General features: G+C 38.7%; 1 protein-coding gene across 1 annotated transcript in view; it reads left to right on the top strand.

Moving 5' to 3' along the window:
* The window catches only part of gabrb3 (gamma-aminobutyric acid type A receptor subunit beta3), an 84,617-nt gene extending 66,400 nt beyond the window's left edge, over nucleotides 1-18,217 (top strand). The window contains exons 6-12 of the mRNA XM_074669110.1: nucleotides 444-526; nucleotides 1,089-1,226; nucleotides 4,305-4,457; nucleotides 10,546-10,790; nucleotides 12,176-12,256; nucleotides 12,577-12,609; nucleotides 13,039-18,217. Of these exons, the coding sequence (XP_074525211.1) occupies nucleotides 444-526; nucleotides 1,089-1,226; nucleotides 4,305-4,457; nucleotides 10,546-10,790; nucleotides 12,176-12,256; nucleotides 12,577-12,609; nucleotides 13,039-13,386 (1,081 nt within the window). The 3' untranslated portion in view covers nucleotides 13,387-18,217. The remainder of the gene's footprint in view (nucleotides 1-443; nucleotides 527-1,088; nucleotides 1,227-4,304; nucleotides 4,458-10,545; nucleotides 10,791-12,175; nucleotides 12,257-12,576; nucleotides 12,610-13,038) is intronic.
* The last annotated feature ends 4,195 nt before the right edge of the window (nucleotides 18,218-22,412 follow it).

Raw genomic sequence — 22,412 nt, 5'->3', positions numbered from 1 at the left:
AATGTAGTCTACCATGGATGCAGTGAAGCGTATGAAGGGTTTCAATGTTTTATTTGCTCTCATGAAGCCATTAGGGCTGCTGTTCTCCCAGCTAACATCAGCTCAAATCACACAACACAGCTCATGTGTTTATTTGGGCTGGATGGATTCCCTCCATTAACACTGCAGCTCTGAAAAGACTGTAAGTGCCATTAGCAGTAATCGTCGACTCCAGCTTCCAAACAGATAATGATGGCTGTCTGAGGATTGCCAAGTTGCTCTGCTGTAATAATTTCTTACGAATGAAATAAGTTTGTCATATCTCTACATCTCTAAAACTCTGCTTTTGCTTCTTCCTCTTCATGACGCAGTGCTGTGACGGTCTGCCTCCATAAATGATCCGCACCATTTGAAACACAGTCACCTGATTAATGCGCCTCTCTTCTGTTTTTGTTTTGCTGCAGAATCACAACGACCGCGGCCTGCATGATGGATCTGAGGAGATACCCACTGGACGAACAGAACTGCACTCTGGAAATCGAGAGTTGTAAGTTTGAGCGTGACGTCTTGTACGCAGTAAAGAAATACAACAGACAGCTGCACTTTCTCAACCCCATGAACCACACTGTTAGCCTCGTAAAAAAGTTCTCACACTCCTCATCTCCTGTGGACAGAAAGTGCACTGACTGCTGAATTACTTTTGATTTATTAAGCCGTCGTATCTCAGTGTGATTGCCTCCTGCACCCTCTACAGATAGAGCTGCAAAAATACCTCAACCAGGCAGTATTTTCATGTCTGAGTACAGTTATGAGGAGTCCTACATAAGTCTTCATGATGTGTTTGGCTAAAACGAATAACATTTACATATCCATACATATGGTGTAAGCATGTCACACATATACACACACATATATAGAGATTTATGTCCTGTGGGATCAGCAGGTCTCTCTCATGGAGTCATATCTCTAAATCAGCCAACAAATCTCATGTAAGCAAATAAGAAACATCATTAATTTCTGCTCTACAACAAGATGAGATGGCTAGATGTTTCGAGCAAACAAACTTTAAAGATATTCTCACCTTATGCTGTTTTTTTATATCTTTGCAGATGGATACACGACAGACGACATAGAGTTCTATTGGAAAGGAGGAGACAACGCCGTGACGGGGGTGACACGCATAGAGCTGCCACAGTTCTCTATAGTGGACTACAAATTGGTGTCCAGAAATGTGGTCTTTTCCACAGGTGGGCTTTCCATAATGCTTACTACTGACTAAAAAATAACTATTTCTCTCAATTTTTCACACTTTTGTAAAAAATCAACACCACTGACCAAGTATTTATGTAGTTCCATGCATCGGAGCATCAGAAACAGGGATAGGTATCGAAAACCAGTTTCTGTTGAAAATCAATAAGAAAAGTTTCTATCTATTGACATCATTATCTTTTATGCTTAATGATCCCCTCGTGAATTCTTAACATTATGTCAGAGCTGCTGGACCTTAGATCATCGAGTCTGCTGCAGCTATCTTACCGTAGCACATGAAAAAAAGTTTCCCAAGAAAACTCAGATTCAGGATTTTCAGCTTAAAATGTCACTAGAGAACTGAACACACAAAGAGCTCTACATTACTCCCTCACGCCAGATTCCTATTCAGTACATTCAACATGGTTTACATCTCCTTATTTACAAAAAAACAAGATAAAAGAAATAGCGCTAACATATACCAGAAATTGCATTAATATGCTAACGGTCAGCATACACCGGTATAACTTTGGTTTTACAACAGAATTTCCGTACTCATCACAGACATTTCACAATTACTCTTTGTGAACGACACTGAGAGCCCCGAATGTAAAAATACTTACAGGCTCATGATTGGTATCATAACTATGGCAAGGTTCCAAACAACTCAATCAATTGCTATACCCACTTCAAGACACTAGATGGCGTACTTCAATCAGTAACATTTATCAAAAGTATAATACATCAACGTCACTTGACGTGCGATTTTAACTTAATTTTATTGACTGATGCTCAGAGATCTCTGGATCCACTGACCAATTTCACATATATTTACTTAAACTAATTAATTAATTAATTAGTTTAATTAAACTCAATCAAAAGTTGTTGACACAGAAAACCTGTAAAGCTACTTTTTTGCACAGAGAAAATCCACTGGAGGAATTGTTAAGGGAATTGATGAAGAATCGGATCGTTAAGCAGAATCAATAAGGACATTGGTATCAACAAAATCTTATCAATACCTTTCCCTAATCAGAACACATGAGGGCGGAGCAAAAACATATCAGGTGCAAAATAATATGTTGACTCTCATCACCTCTAAATTCCATACATTAATAGTTACATTAGTTATGTTGTTGGGTGTTCCATGTACAACAGACTCATATGCCTGGTTTGACGGTTAGGTTTTAATTAGTCAAAAGCAGTGTGTTTATAAAGGAGCCAACCAGTACAGCAGCTTCTAGAAAGGATGACCATCATTAAACAGGTCTCTTAACGTACTTACTGACTCGTGCGACAATCTGATGCCACAGAAAGCCTCTGGTAAATTTTATCACTTCAATAATTCAAACAAAATAAAATCAAGGAGTATTTTGATCTACCATTTCAATAACTTCATTACTCTGTCTCTACTTTGAATCACTACATTGACACTTTGGAACACTGGTGGCTCATGGGTAGTGTAGTACTTGATGTTTTGATATACCATATAAAACAGAATGAAAATAACAGGAACTTTTCAGTTGTTTGGTTGAACTTCAAAGGATTAGCTCACATTATGTAAACAAATTGTGTTCAGTAAAAAAAAACCTGGTCTTGTTTTGATCTAACTTTGACTAGATCTGTTTGTGAAAAGACACTAACCTTTTTATTGTTGTTATCGGAACTGGCCTACACAAAAAGACTTCATTGGAAAATTAGCAATTTTAACCCTTTAACCTTCAAATGTTCACTCCATCCATCAGCCACTTCATGACTGATTTGTGGTTATTATGTTGGAGGACTAAAATCAGAAAGTACAAAAATCAGGAAAAAAATTCTGACCCAATCTGTAAATGAGGTTTCATTTAGTTTAACATATTTAAACATTAAAGGGTTAAAAGAACAACCGCACAAAGCCCAAATTACAAATATTTTACTGTCAGCTAAAGGATGAAGGTATTTGTATCACAGTATTTCTGAAAGATGCTACATTAAAACTTTATATAACCCTTAATTTAACCAAGTAAAGCCACACTGAATTTTAACACACTGAGTTTGCATTCACTATGAAGCAGTTCAAAATGAAATAAAATAAGTGATGTACAGAAAAACAAAACACCAACAAACCAGTTATCCTTAACACCCCCCTCAATGTATCAAAGAAATATTAACAAATTGTGCAGCTGGAAGAAGAACGTTCTAGACGCTCTCTGTTAAAAAGGAGGAACTCTCCAGCTTACATGGTTTTAATTTTGGATCAATTTAAACAGGATTTAACACAAAGATCTCCTGAAGATTGTGGAAATCAATTATCATAGGTTTTAAAACCTCAACTCATCAGATTGTCTCAGCATCGCCCTGCTGACTCAAAACAGAAGTTTAAATCAGTAACTGTTTTAAAAAGTCTGTTTGTTGCTGTCAGTTTCTGTATCAGTGGATCTACATTCTGTTGTCTTGTATTCAGTGTTGAGTACACAAACTTTATGATCTAAATGCCTGGATTTGAATCGTGCTCTCTGACTGATACACCAGGGGCAGTGATCCTATGCAGAGGTAATTATCTCTCTGGTTCACAGAGTTCCTGATAAAAACACGGGGTTGTACTTACAGAAATATCATTTATTCATGAGGCGGAGCTCCAATAGCATGAATTATTCTCTTATTATACCAAAACTCAGAGGATCCAAACAGAGATTATTCCCACAGCTGAGTTAACAGCAAGTTTGATGGATGTCATCTAAATATTTCTGGAAAGATGATGCAGAGAGGGTCATCAGTGCGCCGTACAGTCAGGGTCGAACCATGACGCTGAGGAACTTAAAGAATGTCTGTAAATATTTTAACATCTTTTTTTGGTCTTCTGGCAGAAAATAACTCAGTATGACATTGTGATATAATAAATGGTATCATAAATTTACTGAAATATGTTTTTTTTTTGTATAAAACACAATTATAAAGTTGAGATTTTGAAAATTTAATTAATAGTTTGGTTTTTATTTGATGTTTTAGGACAACTCAGTAGTTATCCACAGTTAAAACTGAATTAACTAAAAATCTTTTTTTTTTAAACCCCCTCTCATGTCTTCTTCCTGCAGGTGCCTACCCTCGTCTGTCTCTGAGCTTCAAGCTAAAGAGAAACATCGGATACTTCATCCTGCAGACGTACATGCCCTCCATCCTCATCACCATCCTTTCCTGGGTGTCGTTCTGGATAAATTATGACGCCTCGGCTGCCAGGGTTGCATTAGGTATGATGCCTCTGTGCTGTAGATTGACCTCACCTCTGCAGGTTCACCTTCAGTCGGTCATATCTGTGGAGTCTCATGATTCCTGCCTGCAGGCTTTGAGCAGTGACCGACTCTCAGAGTGACGCCTGATGGTCGTCAGAGAATTGGTTTGCAGTTGATAGCAGCTCTGACTGCAGGTTTCATTTCATCAAGAAGAAGCAGCGCTCATGATACGTAGGGACAAATGCAGCCTGAGAAGATATGCTGTGCAGTTTGCTTGCGTTAAAGGTGATAAAAGTAGGACAGAAGCTGGATTAACAGGTGCTAGAGACAACATAATTTATAGCAGTGTTTCTCAAAGTGGGGTCCCAGGACCCCCAGGGGTCCACGAACCATAGCTTGAGGGTCCACGGAATAATTTAAAAATACTTGAAAAAGTGTGTTTTATCATTGAAAAAGCTTATAAACAAACTGGGATCTCTGGCACCAAAAAATATCAGCTATTTTCCAATACTGCCATCCAAGTTAGTTTTGTTCCACGGGATCAATTCTCATATGACAGTGACATTTTTATCACTTCATACTGCACAGTTATAAACAAAAAAAACTCAAAACAAAAAAATGCCTAGAGGGCAGTTTATTGAGTCTTGCCCCTTGACTGTATAAAACAAGGACATAGTCTCCTCGACGTCACCCGTCTGTTTCTAAAACAGAAAATAAAGCACATCGGCTATAGCGGCCATATTGGAAGTGGCAAGGGCTTTGCGTACAACAGTTGGGCACCTGTCGGTCACTTGACCCTGAGCTGTGCTTCTGATTGGGCGAGCTTGCGATCTTAATATATCCTCTAAACTGCAGAGTTATAAACAATTCACCCCCTTACAGTGTGTGCCAATAGTAAAATTAGCGACTCAGACAGGAGACGTTTTTTGAACCAGGCTGTAAATACGTTAATTTCTGCTTTGAAAATTGCTATTTTTGGCTTGGTGTGTATGTGACTTCAGGTCCTGCTGGAGCCTCAAGTGAACACTCGAGAAACAGTAGATTTTAGCACTTCAGTATTGTCTCATAGTCTTAGGCCGGAGGTTGCCGTTTGGTTTTGCCAACCATAAGGGCATTAGGGTACATGCTTTGGCTCCTGAGAGGGCACTCTAGCGTGCGCTTTTGCTCCCAAGAGAGCACTTCAGTACATGTTTTGGCTTCAAGGTGGGCACTTCTGCACGTGTTTTTCAACAATTTGGCCATGAGGGGGTCGACCACCTTTCCTGCCCCCCGTGTGTGCACAGCACTGCCTCAGAGGTAACATTTTCTCAAAGTTTACAAAATGAATTACTTTAAGGGAACAAATGTAGCCTAACCCTATGGTTGCAAAATACTATATAGAATATCACTAAATAGTTTTAATATTATGCTAGTAATTGCTACAATAATAAGGGGTCCAAGAAAGTTAAACATTAAAGTGTAAGTGTAAGTGTTAGACCGTCTTCTGAGCTTTTCTTTACCCTCAGAAAGCCCATCTATTTTTCTTATCCAGTTAATTTGAGCTTTAGTTTTTACATACTGTGAATTTTCCTATCAGATCAGCTCAGTTTGACAAAAGTTCAAGCAACAAATGGTGAACATCATCAGACTGACACAGTTCTGATTTTTGAGTTTATTTCAACATCATCAGAAAACTTCCCAAAGTGCCATCCAGCTTTCCAGGTTTTCTGGTTGAACTTCTGATTTAAGTTCAATTTATTTAACATGCAGAAGCTGGAGGAGTGATGAGCTAATACCTTAAACACTCGGTCAGAGTCTGCAGGTGGTGAGGTGGATGTATGACTGTAGCAGGGCAGAAAACAGGGAGATACTGAACATCTCATAGCTTTGGCAGACCGTCAAGTTTGGTTGGCTGAAGTTACCAGGTGGTTTTGAGACAACACAATGCAAATGTGAAATCAGTGCAGCTAAACTGCCTGAATTAACTCAGGTGTTGCTTCATAGGTACGACTTTGGTTAAAGAAAATATGACCTTGCTCTGACCTTTTAAAAAAAATGCTAAAATCATAATTGACTCAGGTTTGAAGCTTCTTTCATCCGTATAAAGACAGATCAGTTCTTGTCCTCACATGTACGTCAACATGAAACGATAAGTACAACCCTCTTAATGAACGGTTATAACTGTGTGTTCCTCTATGCCTGTTGATCACTGCTGCTCTGTGGTGTAACAGAAGACTGGCCTGGGATGACTCACACTCTCCACTCATCTCTGAGACTGAAACTAAAAGTGAGGCTCAGTTTAACACCGGAAAACACCCCAGCATCACAATTTGCATTCATCTTTACCTTTAGGAAACTCTCACTCAGCACCTCTGCACACAAAGCACTGACTGTCAGAGCGAGCACCTTGCTGTGATTCAAAGATGGATGTAGTTCACTGAGAGCGGTCTGCTGAGCAGCTGCATTAAGAAACAGTTCTGTGGAGTCAGACTAGTTCAGGGGACACGAGACTTCATCTGTTTAAACTGCTCCACATAAAGAAGTCAGGTCCACTTCTTTCTGCTGCACATTTAATCACAACAAACACAGAGGAGGAGATTTCCAGACCTGCAGCCATGCACCACGGACTAAATCAGTGCCTTTACAACTAGTGTGTTCAAAGTCAGGGAACAAGCCTGGCCCACCAAAAGTCCATTTTTTATTCATTTTGACTGTTCAGAGGTTACTTGTAAAAAGGAAAAGCTCCGTACATCCTGCAGAAACTCAGCTTCTCTCACACCGCTCTGACCATTGAGGACACCCAGAGTTCAAAAAACACATTAGAGGACATTTGATGAAATTAAATTTATGAAATGTTGCAGAAAAGAAAAAAAATGCTGCATAAAATAGTTTAAAATGAAGGATAAGAAACAATTGGGGCTTAAAAATGTTTGCAGTTCAAAATACCTTTAAAATTATCCTGAAAAAATTCCTGATGTCTGCTGATGTTTACGCACCTAACACAGTAGAAGATTGGCCACTGATCATCCGGTATCAAGAGACACCTGAGGGACAGGTGAGGTTTGGTTTCATCAGTCTGTGATGATGGAACAAGGATGTTTGAGCACACTGAGAAACTGATTTTAACAAAAATGAATAAAAGAAATAATTAAAAAATGGAGCATTCATATGTTACTTTCACAGTTAATAAATATGTCAGTGAGATGCTGGTCCTCTGTCATTTTCCCCAGAATAAATGTGTCTGTGAAAAAAGTTTGGACACCACTGGCTTAAGATGTTTTAGGATCAAATTTCTTAAAACCATCCATTGAATACCAGGGGCATGAGTGAAAAGGTCCATACTTAAACAGATTTTTTAGTGAATTATTGGAAAAATCCATCAATTATCATCAGTGTTGCCACAGTTACTTTGAAAAAGTAATCTGATAACTGATTACTGATTACTCCTTTAAAATGTAACTTAGTTACTTTACTGACTACTTGATTTTAAAAGTAACTAAGTTAGATTACAAGTTACTTTATTAGTCACATTCAGCAGCTGCAGACAACACCTGCAGCTGCATAATTTTGCAAAATTGTGTGATTGTGATTAAAATGAATAATAATATGAGTCTACATGCTTTGTTTTAAAGAAACACGTAGACGTTTGTAGTCGTTAACATGTACTTTACAATTAATATCAAAAATATTTATATTAAACATTTTGAATTTCAAAATACAACTAAAGAAAGCTTTTATAGTACTACACTACAGCACTGTTGGGTTACATTTTAGATTTTTTTTTTTTTCAAATGCTTTGTTTTAGTCTAGTTTGGTTTTATCAGTTTCAGTTTTTGTTAAAGCTGTAGTCTGTTGATTCTGTATTTGTAATGCAAAAAGCAAAAATAAATGTTGCTGGAGTGTGGGCTCACATAATCCTCAGTACCTGCTCAGGGCACCCCAGTCTAAAAAGTCTGGGCACGCCCCTGCTTGTCACTGGGTGCCTTATTGTTACAGTGTTACAGTGAAAGACAGGACTCACCTTTCCCTCTGGTAAAAGTCAAACAGCTTAGAAATTTACGGCTGCAGTGCACTGATTTCTCTCTGGTTGATTCCTAAATGTTTCAGTCAAAGATCTTAAACAAACTGCCAGCACAGAGTGAACAACGAACCGTAGTATTCTCATCTTTAGCTGACTCAAACTCAAAACAGTGAGTGTGTTTCCAGCTAGAAAATGCTTCTATTACATGTGAGTTGTTCACATGCTGAAAACGTGATGAACACGCAACTCCTGTCAATCTCTGAGACACAAATAAAAAGCATATAGATTTTTTTACAAGAAAAATCAAAAGAAAAGTAACGCACAGTGATTTGGATAAGTAAATTTAATCTGATCACTGGTTTGGAAATAGTTGTACGTTAGATTAGTCGTTGCTGAAAAAAGTAGTCAAATCAGAGTAACATGTTTCTTAGTAGCGCGTTACCGGCATCAGTGATTATCATCCACTATCCATTACCAGGCCACAGAGTAAACAGTCTGAACAAGTCAACCCAGACATCCCTCTGCCCAGCATCATCTCACAGCTTCTCCTGGAGGATCCCAAGGCATTCCCAGGCCAGGTGTATAATCCCTCAGATTAACTCTGGGTCTACCCTGAGGTCTGCTTCCAGGTGAATGTGCCCTGAACACCTCTAGAGAAGCGTCCTTATCAAGTGAACCACCACACCTGACTCTTTTCAATGCAAAGGAGCAGCGGCTCTACTCCAAGCTCCCTGTGGGTGTCTTAGATCCTGATCCTAGCTTTAAGGATGAGCCCACACACCCTTGAGAGGAAACTGATACCAGCTGCTGGTACCTGCAGTCTCATTCTTTAAGTAACAGTTTATGGTCATAGTGAGAGCTGTGATATGGATCAGTTGATGGACAGATTCATTTTTAAACTCGACTTCATCTTCATCACAGTGGATCCATTTCCATCCCTGAAGCGCTGCTGTGTTTAAGAGGAGAATGGTATAAAAATGCTTCAAGCACCAACCGCTCTGTAAAAATGTTGCTTTTTTAACCCAGTTTATCTCATTTATTCCTGTTATCCAGCCCTCTGCTGGGATCAGAACCGTCCCGATCCTAACAGTTTTCAAATCCCTCCTCGAAAGTTTGGGAAAAACACAAACTGAGTGTTATACTGCCTGATCCAATATGTAATCCATAATCCTTTCCTACTTTAAAACAGCCTGACTCTTAAATTTGATTCGATCCTACAGCTTTAATCTGATCAGATTATTTTGGAATACCTAGGTGGAAAAAGGAAGAGTCAACTGACAGATGGAGTGAGGTGTCACCTGACGTTCACTCCTCGGTCTGTCCTGTACTTTTCACAGCTCTAACATAAGAAATAATCTGAACTGATGATGTTAGTGGGATTCGTTGAGCACCGCTCTCCTGTGAGCTCAGGGAGACTTGAGATTCCTGCTCCTGCCTTTGTTCTGCAGGAATCAATGCCTCACACCCACAGTGCTCCTGACACCCACACACCTACAGTAGCGTACAGTGCGTCGTTTTTGGTTTAATTATGTAAGCCTGAGTCGACAGAAATAGACACACGGTCCAGGTCGGTGAGCCATACAGGAGATGAAAACAGCACAGACACATTTATTGTCGATGGTGCACATTATCAGGAGAATTACTACACTGCTGTTTGTTGTGTATTTGCTGACTCTGTTTACTCGTTGTTTGCTTCATGAGCTGTAAACCGTAAAGTGGAGCATTTTCTGCTTAGCCAAGTAGATTGGAGCTGAAAGAGGAGGCATGGAAGAAGGCTTTTACTTGTTTTTGACCTCACCTTAAATGTTGTTGTACCGTTAATGGAAATGTTTGTTCCTGCACCCGAGGACAGGAAACCGCAGAAACATCACAGCAGTCTGTGATGTTTTCATGTCTTTGCCATGAGTAGTGAGGCGAGAATTCAAAATGTTTTGTGAGCCTAGCAGAAGATGTACATCTTTTAAGAAATGGAAGTCTAAGGTTCAGAAATCAAGTTCATACAACAGTAAAAGCTAACAATCTCCAATGAGTTTTTACTCTTTGTTAGTTTGCATGGTGATGATGATGACGTTAGCTGCGCCTTCATTTTCATCCCTTGTCTTCCAGGTATCACCACTGTCCTGACCATGACCACCATCAACACCCATTTAAGAGAGACTCTGCCCAAGATCCCGTACGTCAAAGCCATCGACATGTACCTGATGGGCTGCTTCGTGTTCGTCTTCCTGGCTCTGCTGGAGTACGCCTTCGTCAACTACATCTTCTTCGGTAGAGGACCTCAGATGCAGAAGAAACTGGCTGAGAAGGCTCTGAAAGCAAATAATGACCGGGAGAAATTTGACAAACCCAAGGTGAGAATTACTTTAATCAATCAGAAAAACAGTTAAAATGATCATTTTACAGGTTCACTACAATGGACCATGTGTTCAAAAGAGCAGTGTGGATGATTTGGTGGCATCAACCACCTACAGCTCAGCTTGAGCTCTTCTTCCAAATGTAAAGGAGAACCAGAGAAAAATACAAATTAAACCAAAAAGTGTTTTCTGGAGCTATTGACTGGATCTGTAAGAGCTCCAAAATATTATTTAACCATCGTCATAAAAGAACATCCAAATTGTAGTGCTACTGTTGTGTGTGAAATCACAAAATGCAATTTGATTAAGCATCAACTGTAGATTTTCTTGTTAAAAGTTACCATATCTGGCTGAGAGCACAAAAAAAAAAAAATCTTAGGCTCCTTCTTAGTTGACTGATCATGATGAAATACTTCTTCTGCAGCAGGAAAACATTTATTTTCATATATATATATATATATATATATATATATATATATATATATATATATATATATATATATATATATATATATTCCCTCAGTTTTTAGTTTTATAAAAAACTATTTGTTTTATTCTATTTCTGTTTTTTGGACTTTCATTTCTCATAAACACACACACACATATTTATATATATATATATATATATAGATATATATATATAGATATAGATATAGATAGATAGATAGATAGATAGATAGATAGATAGATAGATAGATAGATAGATAGATAGATAGATAAATTATAAAATTATGTTTTGTACTATTTTCATTATTTTCAATTAATATATAAATATTTTTTTACATTATTTTTTTTTCTGAATTGTATTTTATTATTAGGAAAAGAATCATTTATATTTAAAATCTCTGACCTTGCTTATTTAGGCAGCAGCATAGTCCAAAGAGAAGAAGACAAGAAAAGCCAATAACACAAGTACAGAATAAAACCTGTAACCACAAAGTGTTCCAGTACGTGATGTCATGGAATATATAAAACAGAAAATTCAGCCAGGATCAGATGTCTATTATTCAAACACCTTTAGCCTGATGTCTCCTTAATTTTTTACTATCACCTTAAAATCACTGTTTAAACTAAGGGCTTGAATTTGTCATTGTTGGCTTCTTGAACCAGCCTCTAGTGGCTTTTTGAAGAATTGCAGTATCTGGATCTGCTTCATTTTTTGATACTGGAGGTTGCCTTGGGTCAGCACATGATGACTGACTGACTGGCCATCAGACGGGATACAGTTTGTTTTTTAACATTTAAATCCACGTCCCCTTCATTCAAAGTCCATGATTCAGACCATGTAGTCAATCATATGCAGCATATTTAGACAATCTGAAAGCTAGCTCATGACCAAAGCTTAGAGCTGAGGGGTTTCTGTTTATGTTCTTTCCGGCCAGTCCGTCCAGGAAGGAGGAAATTGCAAGACTTCGTCCCTTAAAATGTCCAATCAGGTACAAGGGCGCCGTCACTCACGCCGGGTGAGTCTGTCACCACCTGCTGAGTCACTGCTGTGAAACCTCAGCGTAAACTTTGCTCCTGTGAGGCAAAGTTTGACCTCCTCATGTAGCCGCTGAGCCTGATTAACCCCAGACATTTCTGTTGTGACCATCATGTCATATTTCACTTTATGTTTCCTCTGTCTGTGCTGTTGTTCTAAAGTGCATGTGGCCCTGACACGTCATGTACTGCAGCTGCAAACAAGCCAATCTGTGTTTTTATTTGTTTCATCTTCACCAAACTAGTAGTTACCAGAAAACTTACTGACTTCACCTTCTTTCTGACCTCTTCCAAACAAAAGCACACAGAACAAGGACTTCAGGGACTCTCTCCAGTAAGTAAAAACACTGGCATGATATTTTAACTCTTTCATTTACTATGGTTGATTTTATTCTCCATTTTAAATGAGAAAAAATTCTTAATGCACTTTCTCTTCTACCTGGTAACCTCAGTGTTGTATTCCATACTGTGGCTTTACGGCTGAATAGGTCTGAGTGATTTATTTGTTTTTACGAGGGAAGGAAAAGCTGTCATGAGAATAAGAGCCGCCCAGTTCGACCTTGAGCTGATTTGTGAGCAGTGATTTAACTTTGGGACAGGAAACGTGGTTGTGAAGGCCGTCTTCTGTTTCCCTAGCTGTAATCCGTCAGCCTGTAGGAAGACGGCGGCCCCGCGGCCTGATGTGTGCTGTACATGTGTCATCAGTCACTCCAGCCTCGGCCCTCAGCCCATTTTTAACGCTGCTCCTGTCTGTTGCGTCCAGGTCGACACACCAGGGAACATTTTGCTGACAACCTTGGAGATCCACAACGAAGTGGGGGAGAACGAGATCACCACCACCCTGAGTGAGACCCACAACTCCTCCTCCTTGGTGCACGACAACTCAGGGGTCCAGTACAGGAGGTCCAGCAAGGCGAGCGACTCATGCCGCTCCAGCGTGGACAGGAACACATTTCCAAAGAAACCACGCCTGCGGAGACGATCCTCACAGCTCAAAATCAAAATCCCAGACCTCACTGATGTGAACGCCATCGACAGGTGGTCACGGATTATATTCCCTTTCTCCTTCTCCCTCTTCAACGTAATCTACTGGCTTTACTACGTCAACTAATGCACACACGATGATGTTTGTGAAACCCATTTCTGTCCCATTCTTGTTTTTGAATGACAGGACACTTCTTTTTTCTTTAAGGATCATCCTTATGAACATTTTTTTATCGTAGTGAGTGAAGACTGATCACAGACGAGTCACTCAGCCTGTGTGCATCTGCACATGCACAGTTACAAGGAACTATCTACTCAGACTTATTTTACAAAGACTTTGATGAACTTTAATGATTCTGACAGCTACAAAGACCTGAGATACTGAGGCACAGACTCTGTTTTACTCACTTTAACTGGAACCACAATTTCTCTGCTCACTGCTCATGTCAATCATAGCATTTTTACACCTCTAGCATTGAATCTTGTAGGCATTAGAGCAAGACCGGTATATGCTCTTCAGGATTGATACACAAACCAACTTTGAGAGTGGAAAAGTGTACTCTTTACCCACAGGGTGGCTGATGAAGCGAACTTTGGAGCTGGAATAAAAGTAGTCTCTTTCCTCATAGATTATGCAACATTTCAGCACCAGTATGCCTATGCAAACGTCTTCTTCCTCAAACAGATGACATGAATAATATTATTATATCGTATGTAGCACCTGTAGGCATTCTAAACTAGTTCTCGTAGCTAAGCTGCTCGCCAAACGTGACTGCAAACAATGCTGAAAGTGTTGAAATCAATGCAGATTGCCCCCTGCTGGACTAATTCTTAATGGCACGATTCACAAATTACCCTGAGCACGGTTTGTTGCAGGAGCTAAACACGAGTGTACAGTCTGGCAAAGGAGGGAGCACAAAACTCTGTCATGCCACATGGTGGGATGAACCCCCAAAAACCTTGACTGCTTCATAAACATGCACAAAATCATAAACAACATCTGATCCAAGCGTCTATGAATGAGTGGAAGAAGCAAATGGAAAGCTATTAATTGATAAGTTGTTTGATAAATTAAGCACACAAGTCCCAGGATGCTTCTGTGACGTTATCTGTGGTCATTAAATGTCAAGACTCTGAGTTAAGTGTCTTTGAATAAGAAATCATCATGGGCCAAAGTCAAGCTCAAGCCTGGGTTATGGTAAACAAGCCAGAAAACTGCATCTTCATATCAGGGTAGTTAGCATTTTGTGTTGTGGCTTCCCAGCTAGCATTTTAGTTCTTTGTCTGATGATACGGCTGCAGTTCCAGCTTTAACTTATACCTGGTTTCACTTTAAGTCACAACAATACATACTACCAAGGAGGGAAACCGACTTTTAGTTTACTACACTCGGCGGCAGCTAGGTTCAAAATTTGGCAGCAAATTCGATTCCACTGGTTTAGCACTTGGTTGCATTTGCTGGTGTTTTGGTGTAAAGTGCAACCCTGTCAACCTGTGACCTTTCAGCAGAATCTGTCTCTTCAAAATGCCTTTTCATTGAAGGACTGTGTGTCTAGTTAATAATTTATTTTAGTTATTTTTTACAGGTTTGTAACTTTAATCAGAGAGGACACGTCAGTGGGTAGAGCAAAAAATAGGGTGACAGAGGGAAGTGACATCAGGGAAAGAGGCCACATGTTGGAGTCAATCCCGGGCTACCTGCTCGAGGGCTAGCCTTATAACCTACACTGAGTTTATTTTCACAGTTTGGATACATTCAAGGACAAGGTGTTTTCTTTGATAGGACAGATGAAGTGAGACAGGAAATGTGGAGAGTAGGGAGTGACAGGGACAGCCACCAAAACACCAGTTGCTCTGAAACCATGACGATTCTGTCTGAATCTTGTTGAACTTGGGTCCAGAATAGTGACTCTGATAACTGACCACAGAACAAACAGATAGGTTCAGTTTTTAAAGCTTGCTAACTCTTCTGGATCAACAGTGCAAAACACTTTATTTGCCAAAATACTCAAGCATGTTTTGATGATGTCATCCATAAAACATGTCCACCTGGAGAAATATGGACAGCCCAATGATGTCAGCCAAGGAATATATCGGTCAAGCTCTAATGTTTAAATAATCCTCTGAACAGATGTAGAATAGCACAACACGGAAAGAACTCAGTTAGAAATCAGACCTAAAGGGCTAGTTCAAAATTTCAGGAAATACATGCGTGCTTTATTAATTGCATTCCATTTAGCTTGGGCCAGTTAGCTAAGCGTAGCATAAAACTGGAGATTTAAGGAATGAGCTCAGTGTGTTTCCTAAAAGTTTGAAGTACTCCTTTAATTTGCCTTGGTTAATGCCACTGACTGTTCTCTGGTTGTTTTGAGGTAGACACCGTGACCTAACAGGTAGAGGTCGACCGATATGGGTTTTTTGGGGGCCGATGCCGATGCCGATGCTTTCCAAATTTGGGCAGCCGATGCAGATATGCATAGCCGATTTTTCCAATTTGATATTCAGGCCGATTGTTAAATAAATATATATTTATCACATTTTTGTGAAACGCAGCAATTTCTGAGCAACTAAAAGAAATCTATTACAACAAGTCGTGTCCAGTCCTCTGAACATTTATTCAGCTTTCAAAAAAATGGCATATTTTGTCTGAGTAAACACTCAATGTAACAAGCAGTAGTAAACATTCACACTCTTCTTAAAATGTCAAAAAAGAAATTTAAACTTATTAATATAATTTGAACAAAAGTAGGTAATGTATCCAAGTGGTTCCACAAGTTTGAGGTGCTCATCTTTTTTGTGCCTGATCAAAAATTGCATCATTTTATACAACGGATCAAAAATCGGCTTTTTAAAAGAAAATACGGCCGATGGCCGATAGAAACAAATGTCAAAATATCGGCCCGATATATCGGCCGGCAGATATATTGGTCTACCTCTACTAACAGGAGATAAAACACTGTGTGCTGATGTCAAAACGTTTCTCAGATTTTACAGCCCATGTTTTATGAAGTAGAGCGGGCTAATGTTGTCCATACCAGGGTTATATACATCTTCTTTTATTCACTGCCATTGATTGTTTGATAGCTATGCTTTTTCTTGCTGGGATTTAAAAGAAAAGACCAATGCTACTAAGTCAGTTAGCTTAGCTTAGCTTAGTATAATGACTGGAAACGGTGAGTGTTAGTCTCCCAGTAGGGTCACTAAAACAAACAACGCTCTCTCATCATCACACATCACATCTTTGTGTGTAATTGTTTTAAACAAAAAGGCATAAGTAGAAAGAAGAGCTGTACAATTGATGTTTGGTCAATTTTCCGGTCATTTTTTTAAGCTGGGCTAGCCAACAGTTAGCATTAGCTATATAATTAACCGAAGGAGCATATACTATAAACAGATTGAACCCTTAATTTTTTTTTGTCTTGGCTCTTTGATTTTGAAATGTTTTGGAGTCAGAAGTGACTGAAGACACAAAGACTGAGAGCTCAGTTATCAGCTGACAGCATTACTAGCTTTGCTAACATACTCAATCCAGTGCAAGGCAGAGTTAGCATTGTTATGCAAACTCTGAATACAAAGGGCTTATCTCAAAAAAGATGTCAGAAAAATGAAACCATAGACTGTATAACAACATAGACAACAAACCTCCTTCACACCTGTATCTACCTGTCACTAGTGATGTCACATCCCGTTTTTAAGTGTCAAATAACTGATTAAAACTTAACCTCTCTGAAAAGTGAACACTTGTTCAATAACTGATGTTTAATATGTATTAAGCCTCTCTAGTTTGACCCATGTTTAATCTGGTATACTGGAGAAGGCAGGCCCTAAACACTGCAGCCGGTCACCAGGGGGAGCTCTTAAAGGGGGGTTATTCTGCTTTTCCTTATTTAACAGTAACAGTGTTGGATGTTTAAACTATATGTGTGCAGGTTTCAAACTGAAACATTTGTCATGGAAGTCCCAAAATCTGTGTATGAAATAATTAAAACGGTCCCTTCAAAGAATAACACAAGATCTTCACAAGAGTTGCTAAATTGATGAGGTTATTGCATTAGGGTCTCCTAACTGGATCACACTGACACATTGGCGGGGCAGGCCTCAAACACCAAGGTCTGTCTCCAAGACTGGCCAATCAGAGGGAACTGGGTTTGTGAAGCAGGGAGCCTTAAAGAGACAGCAGCCAAATTGAAGCGTTCCAGACAGAGTCTGAAGTAAGAGTTTTCTAAAACACCAGTGTGAGAAATTTTTATGTTACTGTTTTTTGGTAGTTTGTTTTTAGCCACGTAGAGCTCTGACAGGGGGTACCAGGGAACAGACAGACTAAAAAAGTAAAACACCCCTCTTTAAGTTTTGGTTTCCTTTAATGGGAGCTGTTGCCCTGTCTATGTTTATATACAGTCTATGCTACAACCTGTCAGTGTCGGATTAAAGAGGGACATTGCTGTTTTGGAAACATTTTATAAGGGTAATAAAATAAGTAAAAACAAGTAAAAACAAAGACTATTTTAAATATACCTAGAGTCTCCCTCTGCTGGTCATTAGAAAGAATGCAATTGTGTGACACCTTCATATTGGCTTCACTTTTCAGACTCTGATCTGTCTTCCATTTGCAGGTGTGTGGTATCAATCTTTTCGTCCAATCATTTCTTTAAATGTGCGTTTGCTGTTACTTCAATATAAGGAAAGAAATGCCCCTCGTGAAAAAACGAGAGTTAAAAGCCACATAATGTAGAAAGAGGTTGTTTTTACAGGAAACATGTCAAGTTTACACTGTTTTACTCTTTGTCATTGTGCTTTCAGGACTGCTGTCACATGTTAATACTTTTGTGAAACACATACTCATAAATCACATGGCCTTCTTTCTGTCAAACTGCATGTGGACTGAGTGTAGTTTTGTCATATTTACCAACCTCTACATTTATATTTCTCGCTGACTTTTCATGTACATACCGTTTAACCCTGCTCATTTTATTTCACTTCACATGAATTACATGGCTTTGTTGTCAACTGTGTTTCTGGCCTCTCTGTTCTGTTTTGTTCGCCTCTGCACAACATTATAATTTCCTATTTGTGTCGTAAATATAATACACACTAACACAGCTCGTGAATATGGCAGTTCTTTAAAGAGTAAGTAAGAACATCGTGTGAGACACTACAGGGGGAAGAAGGATTTGGAGGGTGTGTTGCTTCTCCAAAACAGCAACTGTTGGCACGCTGGGCTCTGAACGCACCATCTGCAGCGCTTGACGGAGCGGCTCTTAACGCGTAGGAGTGACACCACCTGTCAGAGTCTGCTCAGCACAGCGACACCCGTGTGCAGCCGCTTGACACAGCCCAACATCCCGTAACAGATCAAAAAACACACAACCAATTAATCACCTCCAAACTGGTAATGCTCTTTGATTTTCTGCATCCTGTACTAAAAACCATCTGTAAGTGATAAAAGCTTCGTTTAGGTTTTGAAGGTGTCTCACTTAAGAATAGGCACAATATTTTGACCAACCGTTAAACATCATCACCTTTGTCAGTAGGCACAATCATCAACAGATTATTCACATTTTTATGTCTGTAGGATGTTGGTCATATGTTGGGTCTAAGTTGTAACAGTCACACACCATTAGCTTTAGCTGTAGCTTTGGTGGCTACTGATTGGTACAGCCACAATGCTATAATGCTTTACAACCTGGATGTAATCAAGCACAGACGACAGATGTCTTCTCATGGTGTGGAGTGGTTTGTTAGTATTTTGATCTTATATATAGGGATAAAGTTGTATGTAGGCTGTGTTCAATTCAGCTAGCATACACGTATTCCACCATAACACAGCAAAATCAGTGGTCTTAGTGACACCCGAAGAGTCAAACCTATCACTTTAAAAGCGTCTATTTTCGTTGACACTTGGTATGGTTAAAACTACACTTTTGAAAGTGTTAGCTCTGTAAAGCCTGATCCATCAAAAATAGCCTGACAAAAAAATTAATTTATTTATCTTTTTTTTTTTTTTTTTTTTGAACTAAGATGTTTATTAACCCTTTTAACAAAATCCACAAAATTGGTATATCGTTTTGCTTATGATACATTTTTTGTATTATATTTGATAAATTGTGTGGTTTTGGCAACTATTTCAATGAAATTAGTAAATTTAGTAAATATGTGTTCTTTAAATGCAGAAAATACTTATTTTTAAAAACTGAGTAACAGTCTGGATGTAATAATTACCACAACTGCTTAAAAAATTTGCATTGATTTGCCTTTAAAAAAGAGTGTGGATGATTACATGAGAGCAGCTATTTTTGAAAAGGGCCAAAATACAACTTCAGCTGCCAATCGTGAAACGATAATTCTCAGGTATAGCACATTTTAGAGCAGGTTTCTAAGAAAATGATGTATCATGTTGATAACTGAGAGGTTTTTGAAACTGAGGGTTGAATATGTAATGTTAGCCACACTCTGCAAACTAGACATAAGAGATCATCTCAAATACAGCAAAACTGACAACTGTTCTCCGACGCAAACACTTTCCATTTCTCAAAATCTGCAAAAAAAATTTAGAGACAATGCAAACTGAAAAACGCTGGCAGTAAAGTCCTACAGAAATTTGACACTGAAAGATGGAAAACTATAAGCTGAAACCTTTAGAGGCTTTTGAAGCTGCTCCTAACGTAAAGTTTGTTTGTTCATTCTTTCAGGATTCCCCTTTCTTCAGTTTTGACTTTACATTATTTTTAAATTAATTGTGCAGAGGAATGAACCAGTTTTCTGACAGTGCCTAAAGGCTCATCACCACATTGATCAGCTAAAATGAATGAATGAATGAATGAATGAACAGCACCAGTGTACACTGGAAAACCCACCTTTACCAGCTTTTCACAGTAACTTAATGCAGTGTGGTTTTTCAGCAGGGTTAGTGTTGCAGGATAATAAAAGTATGAGTTATATCTTCTGCAGCCGTGAATATCATAAGACAGTTTAAAGAGGTAATTTTCTTGCTGGGCCTCGTCAGCAGAAACAGGATTTAAACAACCACAACAGAGAAATCTATCAACAGCACGGAGCAGTGGGCTTCAAATGAGAAATGCTGGTATTTTTTTTATAACCTGTAAAAAAAAAAAACCAAGTGTAAGCCTTATTCATTTTTTATCCAGGCGGGCTCATTCATCCTGCTGGGTTACATTCACTCAGACGTTACTCTCCCTAATCTCATTCTGCTCCCTGAGCCCGCTCTGTGTTGTGATAGTTGTGTTGTGGGACGGATGGATGAATGATAATTACGTTCAAACATTAAACCTGATTTATAGCCACACACTTCAGATGAATGAAAATCAGCTGTGCATTTTACCCTGTACCACATAATGATGATTTATCATACATCTGTGTGAAATACTGGACTCTGATTGGTTGATTGTAGAATTATAAGGTATGTTGTGTGTGTGTGTGTGTGTGTGTGTGTGTGTGTGTGTGTGTGTGTGTGTGTGTGTGTGTGTGTGTGTGTGTGTGTGAGTGTATGAATTATGTACCTTTTCTTTCTTTCTTTTTTTTCATTTTTATTGAAGATTCTAACACCAGGTGTACATAATTTAATTTCTATATTACATGTATTATTGTTAAAGTTATTTACTGACTGTTTTGCCCATATTAGGGCATGGCCGACTTGTAGCTGTCTGCTTGGTGGCTTAAGAGGTAGGTTGAATTTGGTATTACTTATATGGATCTGTTGACAATGGGCTTCAAAACTGTGCATCAGAAACATATGGATGACATCACAGAGTCTACATTCGGTCTATGAAGCAACCACACACAAAAACTTCTCCCTGTCAGAGCAGATAGTCGGAGTGATGTACTGATTATTCTACATTATTGTACAATGTCTTGATCAGGTCCCTTTGTGGCTTACTCCTGACATCTTTACCTAAAACTAATATAAACAAAATTAAAACCGAACAAACGTTTTCAACAGTCAACTAAAAACTAGCATTTATAACTAACTAAGACTAATCTGAAATTAGTGACAAAAACTTCAAATGAAATGAAAATAAGAAAACTAACACTGTATGAACATTTGTCAGAGGGACACATTCACAGGAGAAAAGGAATGAAAGCGAGCAGGGAGCAATTGGTTCAGGTCAGAGAAACAGGTGAAGAGCACTCTGTCATCCTGTTAGTCCTTCACCCCTCTGCTCACCTGAGGAGGACCTGCAGGAACACGGGGAGAGGACAGCAACACGTGCTGTTATTCTCTCCATTCTATTTCAGCTTCCAGATCAGAGGGGGGATTTTTTCCAAATCAATTAAGTTAAATTTTACCATCAATAATTAACAAGCTGCTCACTTCACGTTCTGTAATATGACACACAAGCAGTGGATTATGAGACTGGCTTTTTGTGTGGCCTGGGTTCTCTTGGATTGGGTTTTTATGTATTTGCTGTACATTTTGAGGTTTTACCCCTTGATGGGGATTAACTACTGACTGTATGAAACATAGATGTAGTCTGTGCGTATGGAACCCCGAAAAATTCATTATCAAACAAACCAAAAAAAAAAGATTTTGCAATAAATACCATTTTGATAAAAAACAGAAAAATATGTAATATTGCCATTAAATTGTGTACTATGGCATAATTATTAAGAAATATGTTTTATTATTCTTAAATATCAAATTTTTATAATTGAATATTTCATTATGATTATTTTAACAATTCCATACTTTTTAAAATAATGACTTTTTATTCATTTTCCAAGCTTTTATAAAAAAAAAAATGTTTTTTTACAAAGTCAATTTTTATTTCATGATGTCCTTTTCCACAATGGCCTTTTTATTTCATAATGCAGCCATACTGGATACTGAGCTCAGCTGTGCCTTTTAAAAAACAATTCTCCTCCCATACAGTGTGTGCCAATGGCAAAATCAGCATTTCAGACCTGAGATGTTTTTTGAACCAGACTGTAAATAGGTTTTTTAATGCTGTAAAAGTCTACTTTAACACAGTCACAGACTTGGAAACATAGTCAAAAAGTTTTCTGACTTGGTGTGTACGTAGCTTCTGGTTTTTCTGCAGCCAGCCTCATGCGGATTCTTGATGAACAACTTGTAGCACTTCCACATAGGCTTATTTTTTTCAAACCGGGTGTTGTTCCTTCGTTTAACCTTTGCAC

Source organism: Halichoeres trimaculatus, unplaced genomic scaffold (assembly GCF_033239565.1).
Source record: "Halichoeres trimaculatus isolate MK-OKI-2021-1 unplaced genomic scaffold, fHalTri1.1 fHalTri1_scaffold_4, whole genome shotgun sequence".
In the NCBI taxonomy this organism is placed as follows: Eukaryota; Metazoa; Chordata; class Actinopteri; order Labriformes; family Labridae; genus Halichoeres; species Halichoeres trimaculatus.
Note: the sequence above shows the minus strand (reverse complement) of the source record. Positions and strands in the feature narration are given on the sequence as shown.